Raw genomic sequence first — 24572 nt, 5'->3', positions numbered from 1 at the left:
TGAGCTCGTCCACCCATCTAAGCAATAAAAAAAAATAGCCACTTGATATACGTTGCTATGCTCAATGGTCACCTGATTCTAAGTGGTTACGGAAGCCCACAGGACACGAGGTAAATAAAAATAGAAGATAAAACTAACCTTTAGAGAGGCAACGGCATATCTCGAGAAAGCTTTAGTTATCGCTGGATTCAAAATACGTTTTGTATATTTCGATATAATCTTGAAAAATCACTAAACTTGCTCCTCCGCTCGACAAAAAAAGGAAAAAGTTTTTTATTTTTGTTTTAATTTTTTTTATGTATATTTTATTGTATATGTGGTAGTTTTTATAGAAACATATAGCTATATTAAATTTATAGCTACATATATTGAATGAAATATTTCTAAAAACATTTGAATTATAAATACTATCTCGGGACAGACTGGTCTGAACATAAGCCGGATTTCACTGCACACATACATTTGTAATTTAGTTGTGCAGATGCACTACCAATATAAATATATTGGTAAATTACGTTCATATTTAAATATATATCCTTAGACACACGTAGTCCATATATTATTTTCTAATTTCCCGAAAAAATGTGATATGATAGATTTGTTTTCGAATTATTTATTCTAGTAATTATTACGGACACTTTTTTGCGCTGCACACAATGAAAAATGAACTGATAATCTACTATCTCAAACATATGCTACTTTGCTACTTTTGCGTTACAAGTGCACTACATCTGAACTTACTAACATCACACTTTTTATCTTAGAAAATATACATATTTTTCCTCCGGAGCCTATTCCCGTTTCGCCATCGGAAACGGTATGTTTGCTTGTCATATAAAATATTATAGCACTATACAGACGTATACGCTTGTAGCTTGGTTTGTGACAGGCCCCAGTCAATTAATTACTGAAAGTGCAATTCGTCAAAGCTCAATTTCATTTTGTACCTGCTGCTCTTAATTTAAGTGCTTTTGCCTATCAAAAATGAAGAATCAATAATAATATGAAGTTGATTTATTCATACTGACGTATTTTGTGATGATTTTGGAATGAAATATTTTCAAAGGATTATTAGTAGGTTTTCTAATCGTCGTCTCAATAACTTATTATCTCTTTATACAGAGGTCCTTACGAAAAGTACTTAATATTCGAAAATAAGGTAATCAAGACTGTGTTTTGTTTATAAGTATTGAATATAAGATTCACAAAAACCGGGCAAGTCCGCGTCGGACAACACACAGTAGAAGGTTCCGCAGTAGGCTAGTAGGGTTAAATCAAAGGAAGTCATAATTTAGAGAAAAATATGTTTTGTGGTTCAACTGTAAAATTTAAGCGCCTGAAAATATTCCAGACTTCAAAATTTATTACCTTCTCTTTATTCTATAGCCTCTTATTTTCCAGAGTATTCTACTTAATTCTTAAAGTGGCACACGTTTTCGAAGCAAAAAATCGCATGTCTTGTAAAACAATTCAATTAGAAGTCTCCAGGTGTCAATTTAAAATCCATCCATATACACATATGTATACACACATCGTATATGTTATGTTATATACTATACGTGGATATAATACCTAATTTGATAAGTTCGTGCACATTATTATTTAAAGTACCTATTGACAGTTGTCCGCTAAGTCCAGGCTATTTCATCAAAAAGACAGAGAAAGAGGGATTTTTTTTAATGAATATTCTCGTAATTACCTATTCTCTATCGTAACAGAAGCACTGGAGCTTGAAATATTCGGACTCTCAAGAACGACACGGGACCCCCAACAAAAACGTTTGTCTGCACTCCGCGGAAAAACCGCCCGAATTAGCAAAGGGGGTTGGATTAAGGCGGACCGCATTTAATCCTTCACTAAGAAGGCTTTGCTTAAACGAGTTCTAACGACCTAAAGATAAAACAATTACCAAGAGCGTAATTTAAAGATATAAGACACTTGTTACTTCTTACCTTTGTCGGATGTTTTGAGCAACGGCTTGGCTCTGCCTCTGACTTTACTGATGTCCATGAGTAATGATGACCACTCAGCGTCAGGTGTGCCGCATGCTCGTCTGCTTACAAGGGCATTACAAAATACCATTGAATGCGTTTCGATTTGAAGTCGTCGTGGCCTAAAGGATAAGACGTCCGGTGCATTCGTGTGTAGCGATGCACAGGTGCTCGAATCCCGCAGGCGGGTATTAATTTTTCTAATGAAATACATACTTAACAAACGTTCACGATTGACTTCCACGGTTTCTTCAGGAACAACATCGTGTAATAAAAATCAAACCCGCAAAATTATAATTTGCGTAATTACTGATAGTAGGAACTCTTGTGAATCCGCGCTGGTGGGTACCATCACCCTGCCTATTACTGCCGTGAAGCAGTAATGCGTTACGGCTTGAAGGATGGGGCAGCTGTTTTAACTATACTGAGACCTTTGAACTCGTGTCTTGAGGTGGGTGACGGCATTTACGTTGTAGATGTCTATGCTCCGGCTCCGGTAACCACTTAAAAACAGGTGGGCTGTGAGCTTGTCCACCCATCTATGGAGTAAAAAAAAATTACTGTTATTTTCGTCCTTTAGTGACTCTTGCATCCATCGCAGTCCATTTTATGTCAATCAGGAACTGTATTACGTTTTTCGGGGGAGAAAACTCTAGCTTAGGGTTTGTGTTTGAATTTGTTTATTTATATAGAAATCAATACATCCACTTCTACTAGTATATTTGAATAATAAATTAAATTTTAGTCCGCCATTCTGACCGTTCACGAATCTAATAAATTCAGGGAAAGAAACGAAACATTCGAGATTCGTTTTCCTTATTACGCAATAAGGGATCCCAATATCAAATCGGGCGTGACGTTTGTCGTTTTATCACCTTGTCACTCCTCCTAATATTTTTTTTACCTCAATTACGGCTCCCCCCCGTGATCGCAAATAACCATTTCGGAAGATTAAAATAAAATTCCCCCGAATATTGATATCGATAGGAGTTGATTGGGAGTATAGCTATGAATCCCTGTAGTGTTATGTAGCCTTTTTCGGATTCGCGTGTTTCTTTTACAACAGTTAATGTTTATAATATTGTTATAATAAAAAATACTTTCACGGATTAATTTCACGTTCTTTATTGTTATTATTACTATATTATTTCAGACGTGTTAAATACTTTACTGTTTTCGAGGTCACTGATAGTGGTGACAATAAAAAAACGCACGCAACTCTTAAAGAGCTGGCAACATTTAATTGTTGGTAGTGTTGGCAGTATGTTATGCGTTCATACTAGCCGATACCACCTTATCGTCAATTTCAAATACTACCATGAGGCAGCTATTCCGACACATTTAAAACTTCTATTTCATGTCACTATGTGATGTCTATGGTCTCCATTAAGGGCAAAAGCACCATAATTGTGTCCGTCGTAAACAACAATTAAAAAAAAGTAGAAAACAAATCTTTGGTTTCCAAAACCTTTAATATAAAATAAGACTTCGTAAAGTAACGAGCGACTTAAATACGAAAGTGCCCCTGGAAAGCTTATAAAAAGTAAGAAATTAATCTGCAATTCAAAATCCTTGCCCTCTTACACTTTTATTCACTCATTCTTTCTCGGCCATCTGCGTCAAACTGGCAAGAACATCATTTTATATAACTTTATTATTGTAAGTACATTATATATTTTCTATAAGTGCGTCAACGCGACTCGCAAAATTATAATTTGCGTAATTACTGGTGGTAGGACCTCTTGTGAGTCCGCACGGGTAGGTACCACCACCCCGCCTATTTCTGCCGTGAAGCAGTAACGCGTTTCGGTTTGAAGAGTGGGGCAGCCGTTATAACTGTACTCAGACTTTAGAACTTATATCTCAAGGTTGGTGGCGTATTTACGTTGTAGATGTCTATCGGCTCCGGTAACCACTTAATACCAGGTGGCTTGTGATCTCGTTTTTATTAATTTTTTTATTCTTTAAATGGGTGAACGAGCTTACAGCCCACCTGGTGTTAAGTGGTTACTGGAGCCCATAGACATCAACAACGTAAATGCGCCACCCAGTGCGCCAGTTACAACGGCTACCCCACCCTTCAAACCGAGACGTATCACGGTAGAAATAGACAGGGCGGTGGTACCCACCCGCGCGGACTCACAAGAGGTCCTACCACCACCACCGTCCACCCATCTAAGCAATAAAAAAAATAAAAATAAAAGATTTTACAAATAATGGAAGTATATTAATTACATACATTAATTCAACAAATCAATTACATTACGTAACGTAAATGCAGATCATTGGCCATTAGAAATTCAATATTATCGTAACGGCGCTCCGATGTCAATTCTTCAAGAAAATTTATTCATTAGAATTGTAAATTAATTACTCGTTATTTTCGCTTTCCGCCTACATTCGGCATTGGGAGCGGAATCCGCACACCCGCGAGGGTCTACAAAACTAATTACGTATCGAAGCGTTCTTCTTCCACGTTTTCTTACGTGCCTTTCGAATTTCCATATAAGTTGAGTTTTAAACGAGCCAATCTATTCACGTCTACACATCAGGGGGTCACATTTGCATATAGAACAAAAATTTATTAAATCTGCGGCCAATATTCTGAGAGCCGACATCGCCGCTTTGCATCTTTCTATCACCTCTTTTCAATATCGAATACTCATTATGGGTGAATCATATCCATAATACACTAAAGCAATACCGATATAATATTTAGGTATACAAAATGTATGAGTGCTTAAAACAAATAATTCGTCAGTGCTAACATAAATTTTTATAATCGTAGACAAACTTCCAGTCCGAATTATCCGTGGTGGTTGCCGAAACCCAAAGATACTACAACTGGAAGGTAGCGGGGAGACCTTAAAGCATTATCTTGAAGCCTCCGTTGAATTAATGTAATGGCGGTTTTGTCTTTGCGATTACGTTGTTAATCATTAATAGTAGGTACTCTAGATATGAATTAATAAAATAAGAAATAGCGTCATATAAGTATTAATTAGTATGCTATAGTTTACGAGCCTTGAATCCAACATATGACTATCTCATATCGATACTGAAAACACTCATACGATAAAAGAGTCAATAGTAAATATTCACATAACCTGAACTTGAAACATATTTAGCAAAGATAGTGACTAGGATCGTTAATAATGGCTGTCAGGATTGTGAACCACTCAGCCAAAAAAGCGGCATCTACTGCTCGGCTTTCTGTCTGTAAATTAAAAACAGTTTTATCAATAATTGCGGCCCAGAGATTAAAACGTTTGATGTACTTACACGAAACGATGCTATTCAAACGTCACAGGAATTTATCCAAAGGAATTATTTCAAAGCAACACGTACCTACTTAACACGTGTTGACGAATGACTCTGACGATGAAAGAATCTTTTCGCCTATTTCAGCCGCGAAGCAGTAATGTGTTCTAGCTTGAAGGATAGGTAGGATAGTCGATGCAGAACACAAGTGAAAATTCAACCATATGTCTCATAGTTGCCGGCCGTCTCTTTGGTATCAATGGACTTCAGCGAACCATTTAACACCATCTGTGCCGTGATTTCGTTCAGCCACACGAGCAACAAATCAAACGTGACTATAAAATATCTTGAGATTTTTATGCAGTAACATAATATATCAACAACGTAGGATACTTAATATAATTAAATATTTTTATTTCCAACCAAATTTTGTTACAAATCACTCCAATACATTAAATGTTCCATGTTCTTAAGACACTTCCGTCGTCTTAATTGGCGCGCGTCATTAATTGTTAAAATTAATAAATTTGATTTAGAACTCTCAAGGGAGATAAGTTATAGGTTATAATGAAAATTGAACTTCTGAGACAGTTCACAAAATTAACAACGAAAGAAATCAAATCAATTTATTAATTGCAGCTCTACTTTAAATGATACAACAGTCTTAGAACTCTATTCGTTACAGAGCTATTAATTTAATTACACCGTGCTGTTACATATTTCAGCGCTCATTGTGTAAAACAAAATGCGATGCACTAGTGTTTTCATTACAAAAATAATATGTACAAGCCGCTGAGAAGCATAAAGCGCGCAGGAATGGGTTGAGTGCTGTTGCATTTTAATTAATTCTCTTTTCTATCGCGATGTGGTGTTATCAGCCTGCCGCAGGCGTCGCGAACAAACAAATAGCTGTTACTCTCGGGACATAACGATTTTGACACAGCCATAATGCGAGTTTTTCTTCTGTGTTACGACTAGTGTACACACTGTTATTAAAATCTTCGAAAGCACTTTTATCTTAGCTTAATTTGAATTATGGAAAATACCTCGTCGAGTAGGTCGAAAGAAACAAGTGGAAATATCATTTGACCTGTATAATTCAAGTTGAGAGTTTGCAATCAAAATGTTACGTCAGTGAAAGCGACAAGTCCTTATTACGGGAAAAAAATCTCGACCGTCGGAGGAAATAAAACTTTTTGAAGTGCTAATATATTTTTGATGGGATTTATAATTCGCTCGTCTATCCTGTTCATGTGAAACGAGAAAAGTTATTTCAATAAAAAGTGTTAACTCGTTTTAGAATTTTGATCCCTTGTAATTCTTCAGGCGCTCGACGGGCAGAATATCTACAACGGGTGCTGCACACTCCGCATCGACTATTCGAAGATGACTTGCCTGAACGTGAAATACAACAATGACAAGTCGCGGGACTACACGAATCCGACGCTTCCCTCCGGAGACGGCGACGCTCATCAGCTGTTGACCAGTGAGTTGATGCCACTGCGAGCACGCCTCGCGCTGGCCCTCGCATCCAGGATGAGTTAGTCCTCTACTACTCCGAGCACCTGGACGCTTTCAACACTGCCCTCAAACTTGAACACGCCCTTGTAGACTCTTCACTCCCGTTTTTCTGATTGCGCTTAGTTTGATTTTTGAAATTTATGAAATTTTATTTCGTTAAATGATTCATAATAGCATCCCTCTTTGTACCATACATTACGTATCTTACTCGATCAGCAATACAGAGTGACTCTTAAAGTGAAAAATCTACTTAACATTGTTCACGTAGTCAAAAGACAATAGCTTGTTAGACATACTTATTCCATTTCTTATTTCTTAGATACAGTTCATGATACGATCAATCTACTTTCCAATCCCAACTGCACCATAGAGGATTTCTCACACGTTCTTTAAATCAATCTTATTTCTTTGTGATGTTCTATTCAAACTTCGACATACCTATTTAATTTTAGTCAGTATTATTTTAAATTAACATTTCCTGAAATTGATTATTTATTTTATTTAAAGTTTGTTAATGCTTAATTGCTAAAACATAAAATAAAAAAATGTTATTGATTGAAAAATCTTTTGAAATCGAACGTTTGACGTTTTCTTATTATTTTTCTCTTACTAAATACATGTTGTGATATAACAGGCGGAGGTGTGTTGGCGCCTCAGTTCCTGGGCTTGGGTTCGGGATTGGCTTCGCCGTATGGTGTGGGTGTCGGTGGAGTGGGGCTTCCAGCCTTCGGAGCTCTCACTCTCACACCGGCCTCGCCTGCTCTGCGAGCTCTTGCTGCCCCACCTTTGCCATTAGCCACAGTCCTACTGGTGTCTAACCTAAACGAAGAGGTAAGTCTCCCGCTAACATAACCAAAATTTTACGAGAACACTGAAAATAAAAGACCACTTTACATTAATAATCAAAAGAAAAGTGGAACGTAATATAAACATGTAATAGTTCCCGTATTGGCAATAATCATCACGCTAAGATAACAGTCGGTAACGTCTACATTAAATACCTCTCAATAATGGATTCAAGTTTACAAAACATCAACTAATGCATCCACTAATACGAACGTCGTTACGGGCTGTTTGAATTATATTATTATATTCTATGTAAACTCCTTAAAATAAGTTGCTAATTTATATAGATATGATGTCAGATATCTTTTACGACTATTTATAATACTGTCTCTTTTCTCTTTCCTATTGTTTTAGATGGTCACGCCTGACGCTCTCTTTACCCTTTTCGGTACGTGTGCACATACATTCCGTATTTTATATTAAAAACATTAATATTACTCCTGAGCCCTGTCGCCTGGAAGACAAATTGTCAGCTAACATTCTTGTCTTCTCTACTGATAACCGCATCCGACAAATCTACGTCGAAGCTTCGCTTGATAACACCGTTCCAGTCTTTAATGCTTTATTAACTCGTTTGACAATTTGTGTTTCAGACCTACACTTGTAGTTAAGTTAGTGTATTTTGTACCCAGTTTTGTATTTTCACTGTAAACCACCCGTGTCAGTTATACCTAAATAAGAATCGTTAAACCTGCCTAAAATGACTGATTTAATGACAAAAAATACTATTGTCACATCCCGTTTCGATTGAATTCAAATTCTTTTCTGGTAAAAATATGTTGTACATTTAGTAACAATGTTGTATTGAAAATTTTGCTTAAGATAAACTCGTTCGAGGCTCATCTGTTAACAGCTACAATATTAATCGATAGCTTAACGTGACCAGCTTAGAGAGCTTAGAATTGTTTCTTCTTGTGTTATCTTCTCGCTATTGTTTCGTGGCATTACCAAACAACTTAAAATTCCTTGTGTATTGTCATCTTGCAATAATGATTTATAAGATTACATTCAAGCTAGCGACTACTCTTATGGCATATTTTGGGTACTGTTAATAACGATGTCAGTAGTTTAGTTAGATATTGAAGAACTAAATATTTTATTGTTATCCGAGCTTGGATATGTTAAGATCAAATATTGACTTGTAAGACATTTTGTATGTATAGGCGTGTATGGTGACGTGCAACGGGTGAAGATACTTTACAACAAGAAGGATTCGGCTTTGATTCAGATGGCAGAACCGCACCAGGCCCATCTAGGTATGATAAATACAAATTATGGTCTTTCTATTACGAACATTCTAGAGGCACTTTCAAGAATTTCATTATTAGGTCAAACATTGACAGGACATATTACGAAAATCAAGGGTTTTCATCTCCGGCCTCCTCCATCTTCTCTTAGCAACTTCATCATAATTCCTCTATACCAGTAGTGACCTTATTTGGTACTTAACTTCCTGTTCCTTTCCTCATTCCTATTTTGAACAATTTCCTCTTTTTTTTATACTTTAGATGTGTGGACGAGCTCACGGCCCACCTGGTGTTGAGTGGTAACCGGAGCCCATAGAAATCTAGGTACAACGTAAATGCCGCCACCCACCTCGAGACATGAGTTGTAAGGTCTCAGTTTTAACAGTACAAGCGATCTCAAAGATGATATTCGTAATGACTGTACAATGAATATTCAAGCTCTCATAAGCTTGTCCTAATTTCTTCCTATTTGTACACTCTTGACAGAGTGGTCTTGGTCATGCATCATTCGGATCCTGCGATACCGATGCTCTCGCGATGCGACGCCATGTGGCACGGTGTTTCGCAGAATGAGAGTAATAATTTATGTTAGAGTGAGTCACAGATTTTATGAGGTTCGGTCCATCGTGTTGGAGATCGTCCGCGAGATCTTTTGCCCTCGACTTTCCCTTGCACCACCAACCGCTCAACGGAGTCCTCATTACGAGTGATGTGCCCGAAGAACTTGATTCGTATTTGGACTGTTGACGATAGTCTCTCCTTGATGTCGACTTGAGTTAAGTTGTCCTAATTGGTTACATTCAATTTCAGCCCTGACCCACATGGACAAGTTACGCGTGTTCGGAAAGGCAATGCGCGTTATGCTAAGTAAGCACCAAACTGTTCAGCTCCCTAAAGAAGGACAACCTGACGCTGGTCTTACCAGGTAAGTGAAGTTCGCATCGTTAAAATCGCCCTCAACGAAACAAGGATCACGGGAATGAGGCTATTTGTGTTATTAATGTAATTTTTTTGGTACAGGGACTACTCGCAGAGCCCACTCCACAGATTCAAGAAACCTGGTAGCAAAAATTACCAGAACATCTACCCGCCAAGCGCCACTCTGCATCTGTCGAACATTCCGTGAGCATTCTTTTAATCTTCAATAGTTACACAACGTTGTAATTTCAAGAGATCTTGTTTAAATTGCTAATGATGATGTTTCAGAGCCACCGTGACTGAAGAGGATATCAAAGATGCATTCTCCAAACGGGGATTCACAATTAAGGCTTTTAAATTTTTCCCGTAAGTTTTAATTCAGTTTCGTTGAACAAGTCTGAAGTGATGCGTTGATGCCAGATTTAATATTGAGTTTGTGAATGCATGTGGAAAATTTCTACCATCTACTTCAGATTCTTACAAGAGATTGTAGTGGTAGGTAACATGTCGTGCAGTGGCAACACCAAACAATAGAATAGCATCACGCCATATCTTTCTGTGAGCGACATAAAAGACGACTTAGGAATTAGGATTTTTTATTTTTTTCTATTGCCCTTGTAGGCAGACGAGTATGGCTCACTTGATGGTGAGTGGTTACCGTCACCCATGGACTTCAGTAATGCCAGGGGCAGAGCCAAGCCGCTACCTACCGTGATATTGCATGTTGTCTTTTTTTATTGCTTAAATGGTTGGACGAGCCCATGGCCCATCTATGTTATGTGGTTATCGGAGCCCATGAACATCAACAACGTAAATACCGCTACTCACCTTGAAATATGAGTTAAAATTGTCAGTTTTTACAGTGCAATAACTTCCCCACGCTTCATATAGAAACGCATTACTGCTTCACGGCAGAAATAATATAGGTAGGGTGGGTGGTGGTACTTATCCATGCGGGCTCACGAGATGCCTGAACCATAATAAATATGAAAGCTTTTCGTATTCTTTGACATTTAACATGATTGAAGTGAAACTTCTAATGCGACTTCCAACAAGGTTGCGTTAAACGTGTAACCCTACCATACTAGAAAGAGACAGAGTGAGAGTGAATGCGTGCCACTCGCACGCATGCGCGTAGTATACCTGTTACAGGCCAGTGCGAGCATTAGCAACGAGTAGCTTCCAATATTTTAATGCAATATTTAAAAATATATATTTATTTATTTTTCTATCTATAATTTAAAATATATTATTATGTAATATAAATGTTGAAGAAGTCGCATCTCTTATACACCGCATTCCCTATAACAAGAGCAATTTGATATAAAGATGAAAAATGAAAAAAACCACAATACAGATGGAAAAAGAAGTTTCACTTCATTCACGCGCGCCTTTTTTTTCTAATTTTATAGTAACAAAGCAATTATAAGAGTTATGTTTGGATGTGTTTCAAACGAAATATAGATATAGAGTTCGATTTTTATTTACAGGAAGGACCGCAAAATGGCTCTGGTCCAACTGTCGTCCATCGACGACGCAGTGACCGCGCTCATCAAGATGCACAACTACCAGCTCTCGGAATCCAATCACCTCAGGGTGTCTTTCTCCAAATCAAGCATCTAAACGGATTCGACCGGACTATCAAACTGAATATCACACAATACTTGGCAGTCGCGTCCGTTCTATTGGATCTAAACTATAATTGAAGATTCTTACGGTACTGTTTGTCATAATTATTTTAGATTGTGTCGACGGAGACTCGTGTTCCAGTAACGCATATCAATTCGATGCGACTGTCAATTACATCTCACCTCTCATAAAAATCGAGAATTTTCGCTCGACTGAAAATTTTATATATGTATGTATTACGCTTACTCGGATCAGTCTATAGATTAAGTGCTATTCTATTTTCTTATATGAATAACATTTAACTGTTACAATATAATTAAATCTAAGATGAATCGTCACATGAACATTAAGCCGAATCATGCTTGTTTTATCAGAATAGTATCTAACTTCCATAACCGTTGTTACACAGGAGAGGATTTCTATTTTGTGTGATATTCGTTCTAATTATTTGTTTACGTACGTTTTTATTCTTGTAGACAATTCGTGCGTTGATTTCTATATTGTATCAACATAATTTGAATTTATACGAATTAAAATAACAGTTTTATTTTGCAATTAGATTGCGCTAGATTCGTTTGGCAATATTATGTGAAATGGAACGTATTTTGATAGCAATGTATGACATTGCCACGCTTGTTGTTTTAAATTCAGGATACGGAAATTTCCCTAATTATTATTACATTACATTGTTATTATATTCATCGGTTACAATATTTACAATATGATTTGCAGTTACAACTCTTGAATTGTATTTTATAAAATATATTTTATTCGCTCTTATTAAAAATGCACAATTTACTATATTATTATTATATTTTAATAGCGTTTTCTTTATAAATGTAGTTTTGTGCGCATACACATTTTTTTTTAATTATTATTATTATTTTAAATACAGAAATGTCATATTTAGAAATGTGTATGTGTGTGCAATATTAGTTGTAGAAGTAATTGTTAAATAAAATATATTAGACACAACTGTCTTCTGCTGCCGGATAATCGGTGTCCATCTTCATGCTTCCATACTTGTTTCGTTATTTAGGTAAATATTATCTTTGCTTCGATAATATAATAGTTATTGACGATTAGTTAGTGTAATCACAGTTCTATAGCTAAGCCTCTAGTTTTAAATCACTTTTTAAGCGTGGCCGCTCACGTCACGTTTTCACATTCGGTTTCGAGAACCAGGAAATGCGAATACGATATGAATGATTCTGTGTGCTTTAGTGCGAGTTTTTTAACGTTCTCGATAGCGTAAAAGTTAGCTCATATTTGTATGGAATGGGATCCTTTGCCTACGTTTGCCGCTAAGGGCGCTGTTCCAACTGCATACAAAATTGGACTAACTTTTACGCGAACGTTAACAAACTCTCACTAATCACACTATTCACGTTTCCGTCCGGAAAAATTAAGAACGTGTGTTTTTATTTCTTTTTCCCTACTTAATCGTTGGTAGCCTAAGCGGCTATTTCAACAGCTCACGGACCGATAGGTGAGCTCACGGGCTCAATCTGAGAGAATTACTCACACTGGCCCTAACAAGAGCAGTGGTTCGCTGTATCTACCACCGGATCGGAATCGCGATCCACGGAGAAAACCCGAAACTCAGTGGGTTAAGCGTGTGCGCTGTATAGAGCACTTCAACGAAATGCATTGCATTCGGAAATCGAACACGGGTTTCCTATTTCCCTTTCGGAACCTAATAAGGAAAAATGGCGTGCGCGGTTAAACTATAACGTTATGTTCAGTGACATAATAGTGACATGATGCATTTATTTCGATGATAATTTAAATTAATGGTAGCTACAACATTAAATAATGTAAAATAAATGCTCGTGCATGCGTTTCACTAAACGATTAATTTAAGGTTATTATTTATTTTGTCCCTATACGCGGGCAGTGTGACCAGCTCGAATGCGACATTACAGTTGGCAGGTAAAGTCGACGCGGTCGGTCACACTACCTTACTACGGGCTCATAAGGACTCGCATCCAGGGCCGTAAAACTATCTAAAAAAAAAAACGGCCACACTCGCTCGTGAGAGGCGACAAGGGCGATTGCGAAAGTATTAGCACGATCTGATATTGCTCTAATACATAAATAATCAGCAGTATTTACACTAGGTCACAATAGTTTACTTTAATAAAACAGTATTTTAGATGAATAACTGTCGCTCGGTTCTTCGTATTGTAAATAATATGTTCCTTTGTTTCAACTTCGGCCACCTAAGCTTCACATACTCTCGCACTCCGCTAATAATAAAAAATACACGATTGGTTCTCACACATGTTCGCCTTCTTGAATTAATTTGAAATGCGTCTAGTCCAATAAGAAGGAGATTAAGGTTTCGTATTTTTTTTTTTTTTCGTTAAGGAAATTTACTGACACGGGAAAATTTCAACACACTCTTCCGAACGTTTTTTTTTTTTTTAATTTAATGAAATTATATTAAATAGAATACCAATTGTAGTGAGTTCGGTCTTAGACGTCTCGAAATACGGCCTTTAGGACCTTTTTGAGTGTTCAGTTACACGTCCAGTTTATGTGATTAGGCAAAGCATGCGTGGAACAGATATTTGAATTTATGACAAAATAAACAACGCCGTCTTCGTTTGAACCGATTGAATTTGATTGAAATGCACCTTTATAAAATGTAAATTATCGCGACCCGCCACTGTGGAGATTCGATTCGGAGGAATGATTAACCGGAGAAGGATTATGAATTGTAAATGTAAATGTAGCGCATTATTTTATCTAGCCGATCATTACGCACGCCACATCATTTAGCTCCAGATTTAACATATCTACCGTAGTCACAAAATATCACATAGTCACAAAAATATCTTTACTTTATAAGTTATTTCTGAAAAAAAAACAAAAAAATATATATAATAACGCATATTTACACAATTAAAAAATGTATAGTATACATCACTTATCGTAATTAAAAATAGAGCTTAGTAAGATGATTTAACTAAAAAAAAATAAAAATAAAAATATTAGATTGTCATTACGATTTAAGAGTTAATAGTGAAAATTTAATCATACAAATCGTATTAACCAGTACCTATATACGGTAAGAATGTAGTTATTCGGTTTAGATAATGTTAGGTGACCAGGGTGTGGTGATATTTTGCACGTTTTTGAAAATGTTTTAATATAAGATGCAGGATCACGTGCCTGTGCTATGAAACGTCTCGGAATGTGGTACGCGACTGGTGGTGGTCTGTTTGCGATAAAAATGGTAAACGCATTTGTAATTTTAAAAATATTATTATTATTATTATTATTATTACATATTTAATTGAATAAATAAATCAACTATGCAAAAAGGAACTTACATATCCACTATATAGAGTAGAACGCTACACACAAATTTTGAAATTCCTATTTATATTATTTGTTCGCTTGTATAGATATCACACTCATAATTCATACAGTTAACACTTGTAGTGCTTCTGCTCAATTTGTAGGGGATTATATACATAAGTGTGTAGCGTCTTTGGGCCTAAGTTTTCTTTTTACATTGTATTGACTAATAGATAATTATTATAGGAATTTATGTGTTTAGAAAAGTATTTTAAATATTTAGATAATAATCTTAATGTTATTAAAAATAATAGATCAATGTTTAGGATGAGATGCCAAATTTAAAGTCAATACACATTATTTTAGGTAAAATGATTAATGAAGTAATCTTAACATTTATTGAAAAGTTGATGAAAATGTTACAGTTAAATTATATTACAGAGTTTTATTAAACGCAATATATTATGCAATTGTATTCATTGTGAATTAGATATTGTTTCAATTTGTTAGTTAAAGTTGTGCATTGATAATTGTGAAGTTGATTCAGATTTTTCTTGATTACTTCATTTGTTTCTGATTCCACGTTTCCCTTAACCAATGCTGGTCTTATTACAAATTAATACTAACTGTATTTATATACTTCATGAATACTAGGTGTTATTACTACAACACATATCTCCTCATATCATCCAGTGCTTAAACTTTATTGCGCTTCGTAAGTTTTCGTCTATTGCCATGTTAACTATATTTTTATATTCTTTATTGAGAAGAATAAAAACCAACATATCAATAAACAGAAACTTAGCTATCAATGCTTTTCGATTTCTTCACTTGGCTTTGAAGTTCTGTTTTCTTTCACTTCGCCGCGACACATTAATCTGAATAATCGTATTTTTTCTTATATTTTAATCGTTTGGTAAGTTAGTGTCTACTACACCTATTTCTTTATTTTTAATTTTAAGCCTTTTTTGTGTGTGGTCAATTTCATTTTTATTTTCAATTTCATAATTAAACTATTATTATCATTGATACTTTTTGTTCATTATTTTTCTCCAATCCCATCCTATTACCTTTTTCCTATTATTTTTTTAAACTTACAATGTACCAATTGTATACCGTACACCATAGGTAACTAGATGTTTGAGATTGCCATTTTCACTAAGTCCGTATTCTGTATGTCAGTTTTGAAATCAATAAAATCAATATATTATCTTATTAATACCTGAATACAAAATAATATCGTTATTTCAGTAATCATTTCGTTGCGTAATAAATGAGAAATCATTGTAAATAAAATTTATAAAATATTAAATGGGATCAATATAATGAAAAAAAATATGTACAATTAGTACACAATTGGTATTCTAGACTTATTCGTACTTTAGATCTAACTTCTATCTGTCATTAATCTACACGATCTTACACTAACTTCAAAACGCTTCGAAGTACTACTATAGAAATATGAAATTCGTCTTGCGTTCACACGAGTGATCTGACTAGTAAATGAATATTAGGAAATGCTTAAATGAATTTTTGTAAAGGAGTAAGGGACTTAAATATCGCCAATGATAAATATGATATGTTTTATATAATATTATCAAATGGAATATACTACGCACAGGGTATGTTGTGAATTTTTAATGCTGTCCAGGGGCTAAGTGAAGCCCACGACAGTTATTTTGTGTCCGTGCCACGTCCCTTATTCCCAAAACGCGAAGAACTGAATCATTCCGTATTTAAACTGTTGTCTTAGCAAAATATATACAACTGCCAATCGAAAGAGGTTTTCCCACGGGACCCGACTCACCACAATGTCCAAGTAAGGGAAAAGATTATATTAAAATAAAACACTCATAATATCATATCTATTTTAGAGATTAGATGATACTCATAAATTTAAGTATCAAATGCTAAGGAAATCGGGTGAATCTAATACATGGCAGTTGTAATCTTGTTATATTATCTGCAAATGTAAATATAAAATACAATTACGTTACATATAGTTACATATAAAAATATATAGTATCTACATACAGTAAAGAATAACATAATCATTATTGTAAGATTAACTAATTAATGTATCCTATTCTAATTTCAATAGGTAAATCTAGTTTAAATCTACTAATCGAAATAAAAAAAACTTCCTAGCTAACATTAGATTACCGTGGCTCCTTGCTAAATAAATGATCGTTAAGTTGTTTATTTTAAATGAATTTAATGGTGTGCAAATCGAAGGGTTGTGTGTAAAGTTAAAATAGTTTAATAGATTTAAACAATCGTTCATGTAACGAAAAAAAAATTGTTTTCTCAAATGTGCACATCTACTTTATTTAACCTAGAATGTTCTGGAACTATCCAAATTCAATATCATAGCGTTTTAATCGATATGCCAAAGACCAATCATTGGGACATAATAACAGGGATCTAATACTTACCTATTTTTTTTTCTTTTCACCTAACTTAAATTCTCGATATACATTTTATGGACGTTACACGTTATAAGCTCTAGCGGAAGAATTAGTTATAACGAGTATTAAATTGAAAAATAAAACATATTTTGATGATAGCCGTTCTTGAAGATTAAGTAATTGTTCTGTGAAGTTCAAAGGCCTCTTGAAGCCGGAAACGCTGATGTCTACTTTACTGCAGATATAAATTATACTAATATTACACTTCTTACAATCTAAGTGACTACCCTATTGAACTCTAGATTTATTCTTTGTGATTTTATAATAAAACATAGTTGAAAATAATGATTGTGTGTTTTATTTTAAATTTCAATATCCTTACATTTAGCTGCAATACAAAAGCATTGCTTAAATTTAATTATTTGTTTCACCCGCCACATATTATACTAGCACTTTGCAATGCGATACGGCCGCTAAACTTTCCGAAAAAATATATATTGGAGAATCAGTTTTCTTTTTAGACTTTCGAAGACAGATGAGCCAACATTCGACCTGTTGTTTTAGGTGTTTTCCACCGGGTGCAAATAAAGTATCATGGCCTATGGGCATCAGTAATTTCAGGGACACGGCCAAATCACTGTTCACCCCCGAGGACTTTTTTTGAATCTTATTGCTATTAGTACAAGTTTTTCTGGCTTACTGGTGGTAGGGAGTCTTGTGATCCTATACGGGTAGGTACCACTGCCATGCCAATTTCTGCCCTAAACCAGTTATACGTTGCAGCTTAAAGGATGGAGCAGCTGTACTATAAAACTGAGACTTAGAATTCGGGTCAGGTGGGAGCGCTATCCACGTTGTTAAGGTCTACCGCTTTCACCGATCTAAGCAACGATCAATGCGACAACAAGGCAGATTATAGGCAGGATGAAATTAGTAAATGATTTGTTAAAAATATTGTTATATACTTTACGACACAACTATTCTGCTACTGAGCAATTTATTAAGTAGAATTAAAAGAAATAAAAATATACAAAAACGTCACGAATATTATATTTATTTAGGTCCCGATATTTGGACAATATAATATACCTAGTATCTCAAAGCAAGTAAATTGAGTACAATTGTTAACCGCTAATCTAATGATAACTTCAAATCTTTATTTCTTAAATGGGTGAACGAACTTACCGCACACACCTTGTGTCCATTTTTTTTTTTTTTTTTTTTATGATTGAAAGATTACTGGTGGCCCGTAGGCCTTTCCAGTTTCACCAGGACACGTGGGCGAGCAAAGGCTCAGCCAGGAGAGGTGGGATTTGCTAACAGCTACCCGAGCGCCTCCGAAGGAGACCTAACAGCTCAAGAGTAGCTGCTTCGCGAATGAATCTACTACCGGATCGGAATCGCGACCCGCTGAGAAGATCCGGCGAGAAACTCAGCGAGCTGATTCATGGGTTAGGTTGCACGGCGAACTCTTTGTCGAGTTCGACGAGTACGGTTACCGAGGTCCCTAAGCCTGCTCCTAGTGTTAGAGCTGAAGGCGTCTAATGCAAAGGTTATTGGATCTGATGGATCCGTAAGGACGTGTCTAGGGCGTCGACGGTGACTGGCTCCTGCGTGATCAGGATTCGGGGAGTAGTCAGCGGCGGCAACGATAAGGCGATTATCATGACGCATAGCCTTATCGAAGTACCGTTCCGACGCTGACTTCATGTATTTCTGGATAGATTCGAGGCCCAGGTCGTCGTGTAGGTCAACGTTCCTCACGAACCACGGAGCTCCGACGGCTAACCTGCAAAAGCGGGATTGTAAGGATTGGAGGGTGTCTATGTGTGTGCGGGCCGCGTGAGCGAACACCACACTCGCGTAAGTCATGACGGGCCTAATGCAAGTTTTGTAAAGTGTCACCTTGTTCCAAAGGGACATTTTACTTCGCTTACAGATCATGGGGTAGAGTCTACCGAGAATAAACGCGGCACGGTCACGGACTGATTTTATATGCGGGCTGAATGTCATCGATGCATCCAGGGTAACGCCCAGGTACTTGACCTTCCTGGCCCAGGGTATGGGTTGTCTAAAGAGAGTAATCGGGGGTGTGAGATTCCTCCTCCTAATCCGGGAGGAAATCCGTGTGGAGCTTCCCCTCTGAAATAGCACCGCAGTACTTTTCGCTGGGTTGATGTCTATGCGCCATTTTCGGAACCACTGTCCTAGGGCTAGGGCTGCGCTCTGAAGCTTCTTCGCGATTAGGGACTTATTTCTACTAGAATAGTAAACAGTCGTGTCGTCAGCGAATAAAGCTAAATGGGTCGGCGGCGACCGGGGAATATCGTTGACGAATAAGCTAAATAGGAGGGGTGAGAGGACAGAGCCTTGCGGGACTCCAGCTGTGAGAGGTCGTGGGGAGGAGCGGGTTCCCTCGACTCGATATCGAAAAGAGCGGTTCGACAAGAAGTCCCGTATGATGAGCACGAGACTATCCGGCACGCCCATGTTGAATAGTTTGAAAATCAAACCATTGTGCCAGACTTTGTCGAACGCTTTTGCGACGTCGAAGAAGAGAGCTCCCGTGTATAACGGTTTTGGTCGATTAAGCCCCACAAGAATGTGCTCCGTGAGGCGGTGCACCTGTTGAACGCATGAGTGATTTGTACGGAATCCGAATTGTTCATCGATGAGAATGCCCTTGGATGAGACGAAATCTCTGAGGCGCTTGTCGAGCAGACGCTCATACAGTTTGCCTAGAGACATGAGGAGGCTAATCGGGCGGTAGCTCGTCGGATGATTTTTTGGTTTACCGGGTTTATGTATGCCGATAACGTCCGCTTCTTTCCACACCGCGGGAAAGATACAGTTCGCTATAGCGGCATTGAAAATAGATGCCAACATCACGATGAGTTGGACAGGTAGAAGTTTAATAACGCGGTTGGATATATCGTCGGAACCGGGAGCCTTGCGAGGACGTAGGTCTTTGATCAAGTCTTTAACTTCCATCGGGGTGACGGGTGGTAACGCATCCGAGGGTGGCAAGGAGGCTCTGCGTTCTACCTCACTGTCTACTAATTCTACATGAACAGGGTCCACGGATTGAGTGCTGGGCGTGCACTGGGTTTGCAATGTATCGGCCAGCAGCTCTGCTTTTTCGTCATCATCGAACGCCGCGAGTCGGCCTGAGGGGCCTACGAGGGGGGGCATAGTTACTACCGTATCCGATTTGAGAGTACGAGCTAAGCGGTAGTAAGACCTTTGGGAGGGCGCGAGTCCTTCTAAGAAATCAGACCATCTGGCATCTCGGACTTCGGCGATGCGAGACTTTACGTCGCGTTGTAAGGCACGCATTCGAATACGATTTTCCGCGGTAGGATACCTGTCGTAGGCGCGTATCGAGGCGTTCTTAGCTCTAAGGAGCTCCCTAATATCGTCGGGCAACCCGAAGCGGTAAAGGAAGTCCTCCGCTATAACTTGTTTCGATGACCTATCTAATGTCGAGGTGATGTGTGACGTTAAGATGTCTATGGCTTCAGCGGTATCCTGAGGAGACGGGGTAGAGTCCGAGCTAAACGGGAGCGATGGTGGATCAGATTCAGCCAGGCTAATGCCCAGTGTGTGCCAATCCACCACAGTCCTCGCGACAGGAACGGAATCGGGAGCGCGACCGAGCTTCATAACGACGGGACGGTGGTCTGAATCTAACTCTGAAACGGAACTCTGGTGGAAGATAAACGGACGCGATAACGATCGGCGCGTGTCCCGTCAGTGAGATTCGGCACACTGATGCTTCGATATTAGCGAGCGCGGGAGGATCGAGCGGGACGCAATGCAGGGCTCTTCTATAGTAAATGACGGTACCACCACCACGAGCAGAGAGCCTGTCGTTCCTGACCATGTTATAGTTCGCGATTTTAGGGTCACGGCGCGCGGGCTTAAGTAGGGTCTCCTGCACTAAAAAGATATAAATTTGATGGTCACGCAAAAAGTCAGAAACCTGATCACGTTGATTTGCGAGACCGTAAGCGTTAAAAAATCCTATCGTTACGGATAGGGGCTTTACTCTACTTATATACGCCATTGATTACCGGCGGAGTGAGGGGAGGACGTACGTATTTAATGACGCGTATACGTCGGCGTATTCTTGCACAACGGCGATAAAGTGTTGTGCGGTGGAGGCAGCGCGAATGGCGTCGCCCAAAGCGTTAACGCGCTCAAAGTTGATCGACTGAAAGAAGTCGATCGCTAAAGCGAGATTGTCGGACGCGGTCGGAGGGCAAGTCGCGGGAGAGGGACGAGTCGCGGGAGCGGCACGAGTCGCGGGGGCGGGACGAATCGCGGAGGAGGGAGTTGTAGCCGTGTTCATGTACGGCAGCGGTTTCGCCCAGGCCGAGACACTGGGCACCGGCGCCGGAACGAACGCTGGCTTAGCCTGCGACACAGAGGGTGCCGAGGCTTTGATGTCTGGGCTTCCGCTCGGAGGCGGGTTTGGCGGGCGACGCGGCGATTTATTTTAGGGGCTTGGGGGCAACCACGGTAATTCGCGGGGTGACCCTGTGTTCGACACAGGACGCAGCTAGGCGGTTCCGTCGCGGTTTTTTGGTCGCGAGCGCAGAGGGCCGTGGCGTGATCGCCCAAACACTTAACACATCGGGGGCGCGCGTGACAGTTACGGGAAGAGTGCCCGTACAATTGACAGTTATGGCACTGGCTAGGAGTGCCTTTTTTATGGGGGGCTTCGATGGCGATACCGGAGAGCCTACAGACGGTCTGTGTGTTGAAGATTTTCTTACCCTCGGGGGTAGGCTGGAGGGTGACTAGAACCATATTATATGGCTCCCTACCGCGACCGGTGTGCATACGGTGCACAGAATTCACTGGAAAGCCCTGTTCTAACAGATCGGCCTTGACGAGCTCTACATCTAACTCTTTAGGGATTCCGCGTATTACAACGCGGAGTTCGCGCTCCTCCTGGAGCGTATAAGTATGGAAACTTATACGTTCCTTACGGAGGTAAGAAGAGAGGGCCCTATGGTCGTCGGGTGTTTGAACCTTAATTTGAATGCCATTCGCGAGGCTACGGGCATTCGTGAAATTTATATTTTTGGCCTTAAGGGCCAGGCAAACTCGATCCCAAGCTGCCTTCTCCTGAAGGACAACCGGGGGAGGGGTCTGGGTTTTATTTTGTGCCACCGGACGCGGCGACGGAGTGGCACGGGCTGGGGGCGCAACGGGAGTCTGAGGGCGGGGGCGCGACGCGTTCACGGCTTTGCTAATTTTAGCGGCCGCGGGAGCTCGAGACTCCGCGGCACGCTTCTTACCCTTCTGTACCAGGGTGAATCCATCCGTCGATGAGGCGGGGGCGAGGTCGACCTCCATGTCCGAGTCAGAGTCGGAGCACGAGGAGGCGGGTGCAGGCGACCTACGAGCAAGTGTAGGTGTTTTAGAGGGCGCGACGGAGGCCGCGGATGATCGCTCAGCTGAAACGATGGTCACGGCGGACGACGCAGCAGCTTTACTCGCCAGTATAGGCGACACGGGAGCGGCAGGCACGACAGAGTCTGCGGTGCTCAATGCAGAAGCTTTGCACGCAGGTACAGGCGACGCAGGAGCAGCGAGCGCGGCGGAGTCCTCGAGAGGGCTCGCAGTGTGATTGGCCTTGAAGGCCAGAAACTCTGAGGCGAGCTGTGGGTGGCGAAGTCGGAGGAATTCCGCGAATACAGCGTCCATGATCGCTGAGTACCCAGGTGGGGCGGCCCCGGGTCTTGAAAACACTCGCCTTGCGGCGAGGCCCCAACTTCACGGACCTGAGCGGTTCTATTGAACACAGGTGGCAATGCGGCGCGATTACTACAGGACAAAGAAAAAGCACAACAAACAGAAATTACAAAAAGAAACAAAACAAATAAATACTTGCAGGAAAACACTTTGTCGGCAGATGTACCACGAACACAAAAATAACTAAAACAAAACAAATAAAAGCTTCCAGGAAACACACTTGGTCGGCAGATGTATCACGAACACAGGCCGCGCGAACAATGGCCGGGCTAACAAAAGCCGGGCGAACAAAGACCGGGCGATCGAGTGGTCGATGAGCACGTCCGCACGTGACGGGTGCCTCTATCGGAATGACCTTGTGTCCAATGCTTACTGGAGCTCATTTATATCTCTAATTGAATACCTTAATGCTCGAAATTGAAGAATAAAATTTTAAAACGGCTCCCCCGTCCTTAGAATAGAAGCGTATTTTTTTTGGTGTTAAGTGGTTACTGGAGTCAACGTAAATCCGCCACCCATCTTGAGATATAAGTTCTAAGATTTCAGTATAGTTGCAACGGCTGCCCTACCCTCCAAACCGAAACGCATTACTGCTTTACGGCAGAAATAGGCAGGGTGGTGGTACCTACCCGCGCGGACTCACAAGAGGTCCTACCACTAGTAATTAAGCAAATTATAATTTTGCGGGTTTCATTTTTATTACACGATGTTGTTCCTTCGTCGTGGAAGTCAATCGTAAGCATTTGTTGAGTACGTAATTCATTAGAAAAATTGGTACCCGCCTGGGATTCGAACACCGGTGCATCGCTCAACACGAATGCACCGGACGTCTTATTCCTTAGGCCACGACGACTTCAAAAGCGAGCTCACAGCCCACCTAATGTTAAGTGGTTAACGGAGCCCATAGACATCTACAACGTAAATATTGCCACCGCCTCGAGACATGAGTTTTAAAGTCTCACTTTTAACAGTACAGCAGCTACCCCGCCCTCCAGACCAAAACGCAATACTGCTTCATGGTAGAAATAGTCAGGGTGGTGGTACCTAACCACGCAGATTTTCAAGAGGTCCTACCACCAGAAAAAGTTTAGCTACGCACACCTCCAATTAACTGGAGCTAAGTAAGCCGAGTTGAAGTCATTACCATCCTCATACTACACTATTGTTGAACGACCTCGTTGCACGTAACAATATTTTCATTAATTTAAACACAAAATACTAAATATTTGAAATAAAGTAGCACGATAATTGAATAACTTATTTACACATGTGAAAATAATTTAAGAATACGAATTATTTTAAGAGCTATTCACTGAAAGGCTGAATCGTGCTAGTGACATTTTAGGGAAATTGCTTATTTTTAAAGAAAGTGGAGTAATTTCGTTGGAGGTCCAGTCATCTCGGGGATACCAGTGCCTGTTACACTGGTCTATTATGGCGTGCCTTCAGATGAGCGTTTCAGTGAGCACCTAAGCTCCCAGTGGGTAAGCTCCAGTGAGTAAATGTGATACGGCTGAAGCCATAGACATCGTAACGGCACACATCACCTCGACATTAGCTAGATCATTGAAGCAAATTGTAGCGGAGGACTTCCTTCAATTGCCCGACGATGTTAGGGACTCCGGCCAAGAACGCCTCGATCTGCACCTATGATAGGTAGACTACCTACCGAAGTCCGAGAT

At 39.5% G+C, this 24572-nt stretch overlaps 1 protein-coding gene across 5 annotated transcripts in view; it reads left to right on the top strand.

Moving 5' to 3' along the window:
* Positions 1–15750, top strand: part of heph (polypyrimidine tract-binding protein 1 heph) — a 522083-nt gene extending 506333 nt beyond the window's left edge. For all 5 annotated transcript variants that reach the window (XM_089736953.1, XM_089736954.1, XM_028180565.2 and 2 more), the window contains 8 exons: positions 6579–6738; positions 7408–7604; positions 7974–8007; positions 8783–8875; positions 9677–9791; positions 9887–9988; positions 10073–10150; positions 11275–15750. In XM_089736953.1, coding sequence (XP_089593079.1) covers positions 6579–6738; positions 7408–7604; positions 7974–8007; positions 8783–8875; positions 9677–9791; positions 9887–9988; positions 10073–10150; positions 11275–11407 — 912 coding nt within the window. In that variant the 3' untranslated portion in view covers positions 11408–15750. The remainder of the gene's footprint in view (positions 1–6578; positions 6739–7407; positions 7605–7973; positions 8008–8782; positions 8876–9676; positions 9792–9886; positions 9989–10072; positions 10151–11274) is intronic.
* The last annotated feature ends 8822 nt before the right edge of the window (positions 15751–24572 follow it).

Source organism: Bombyx mandarina, chromosome 22, assembly GCF_030267445.1.
Source record: "Bombyx mandarina strain Sakado chromosome 22, ASM3026744v2".
Classification (NCBI taxonomy): domain Eukaryota; kingdom Metazoa; phylum Arthropoda; class Insecta; order Lepidoptera; family Bombycidae; genus Bombyx; species Bombyx mandarina.
Note: the sequence above shows the minus strand (reverse complement) of the source record. Positions and strands in the feature narration are given on the sequence as shown.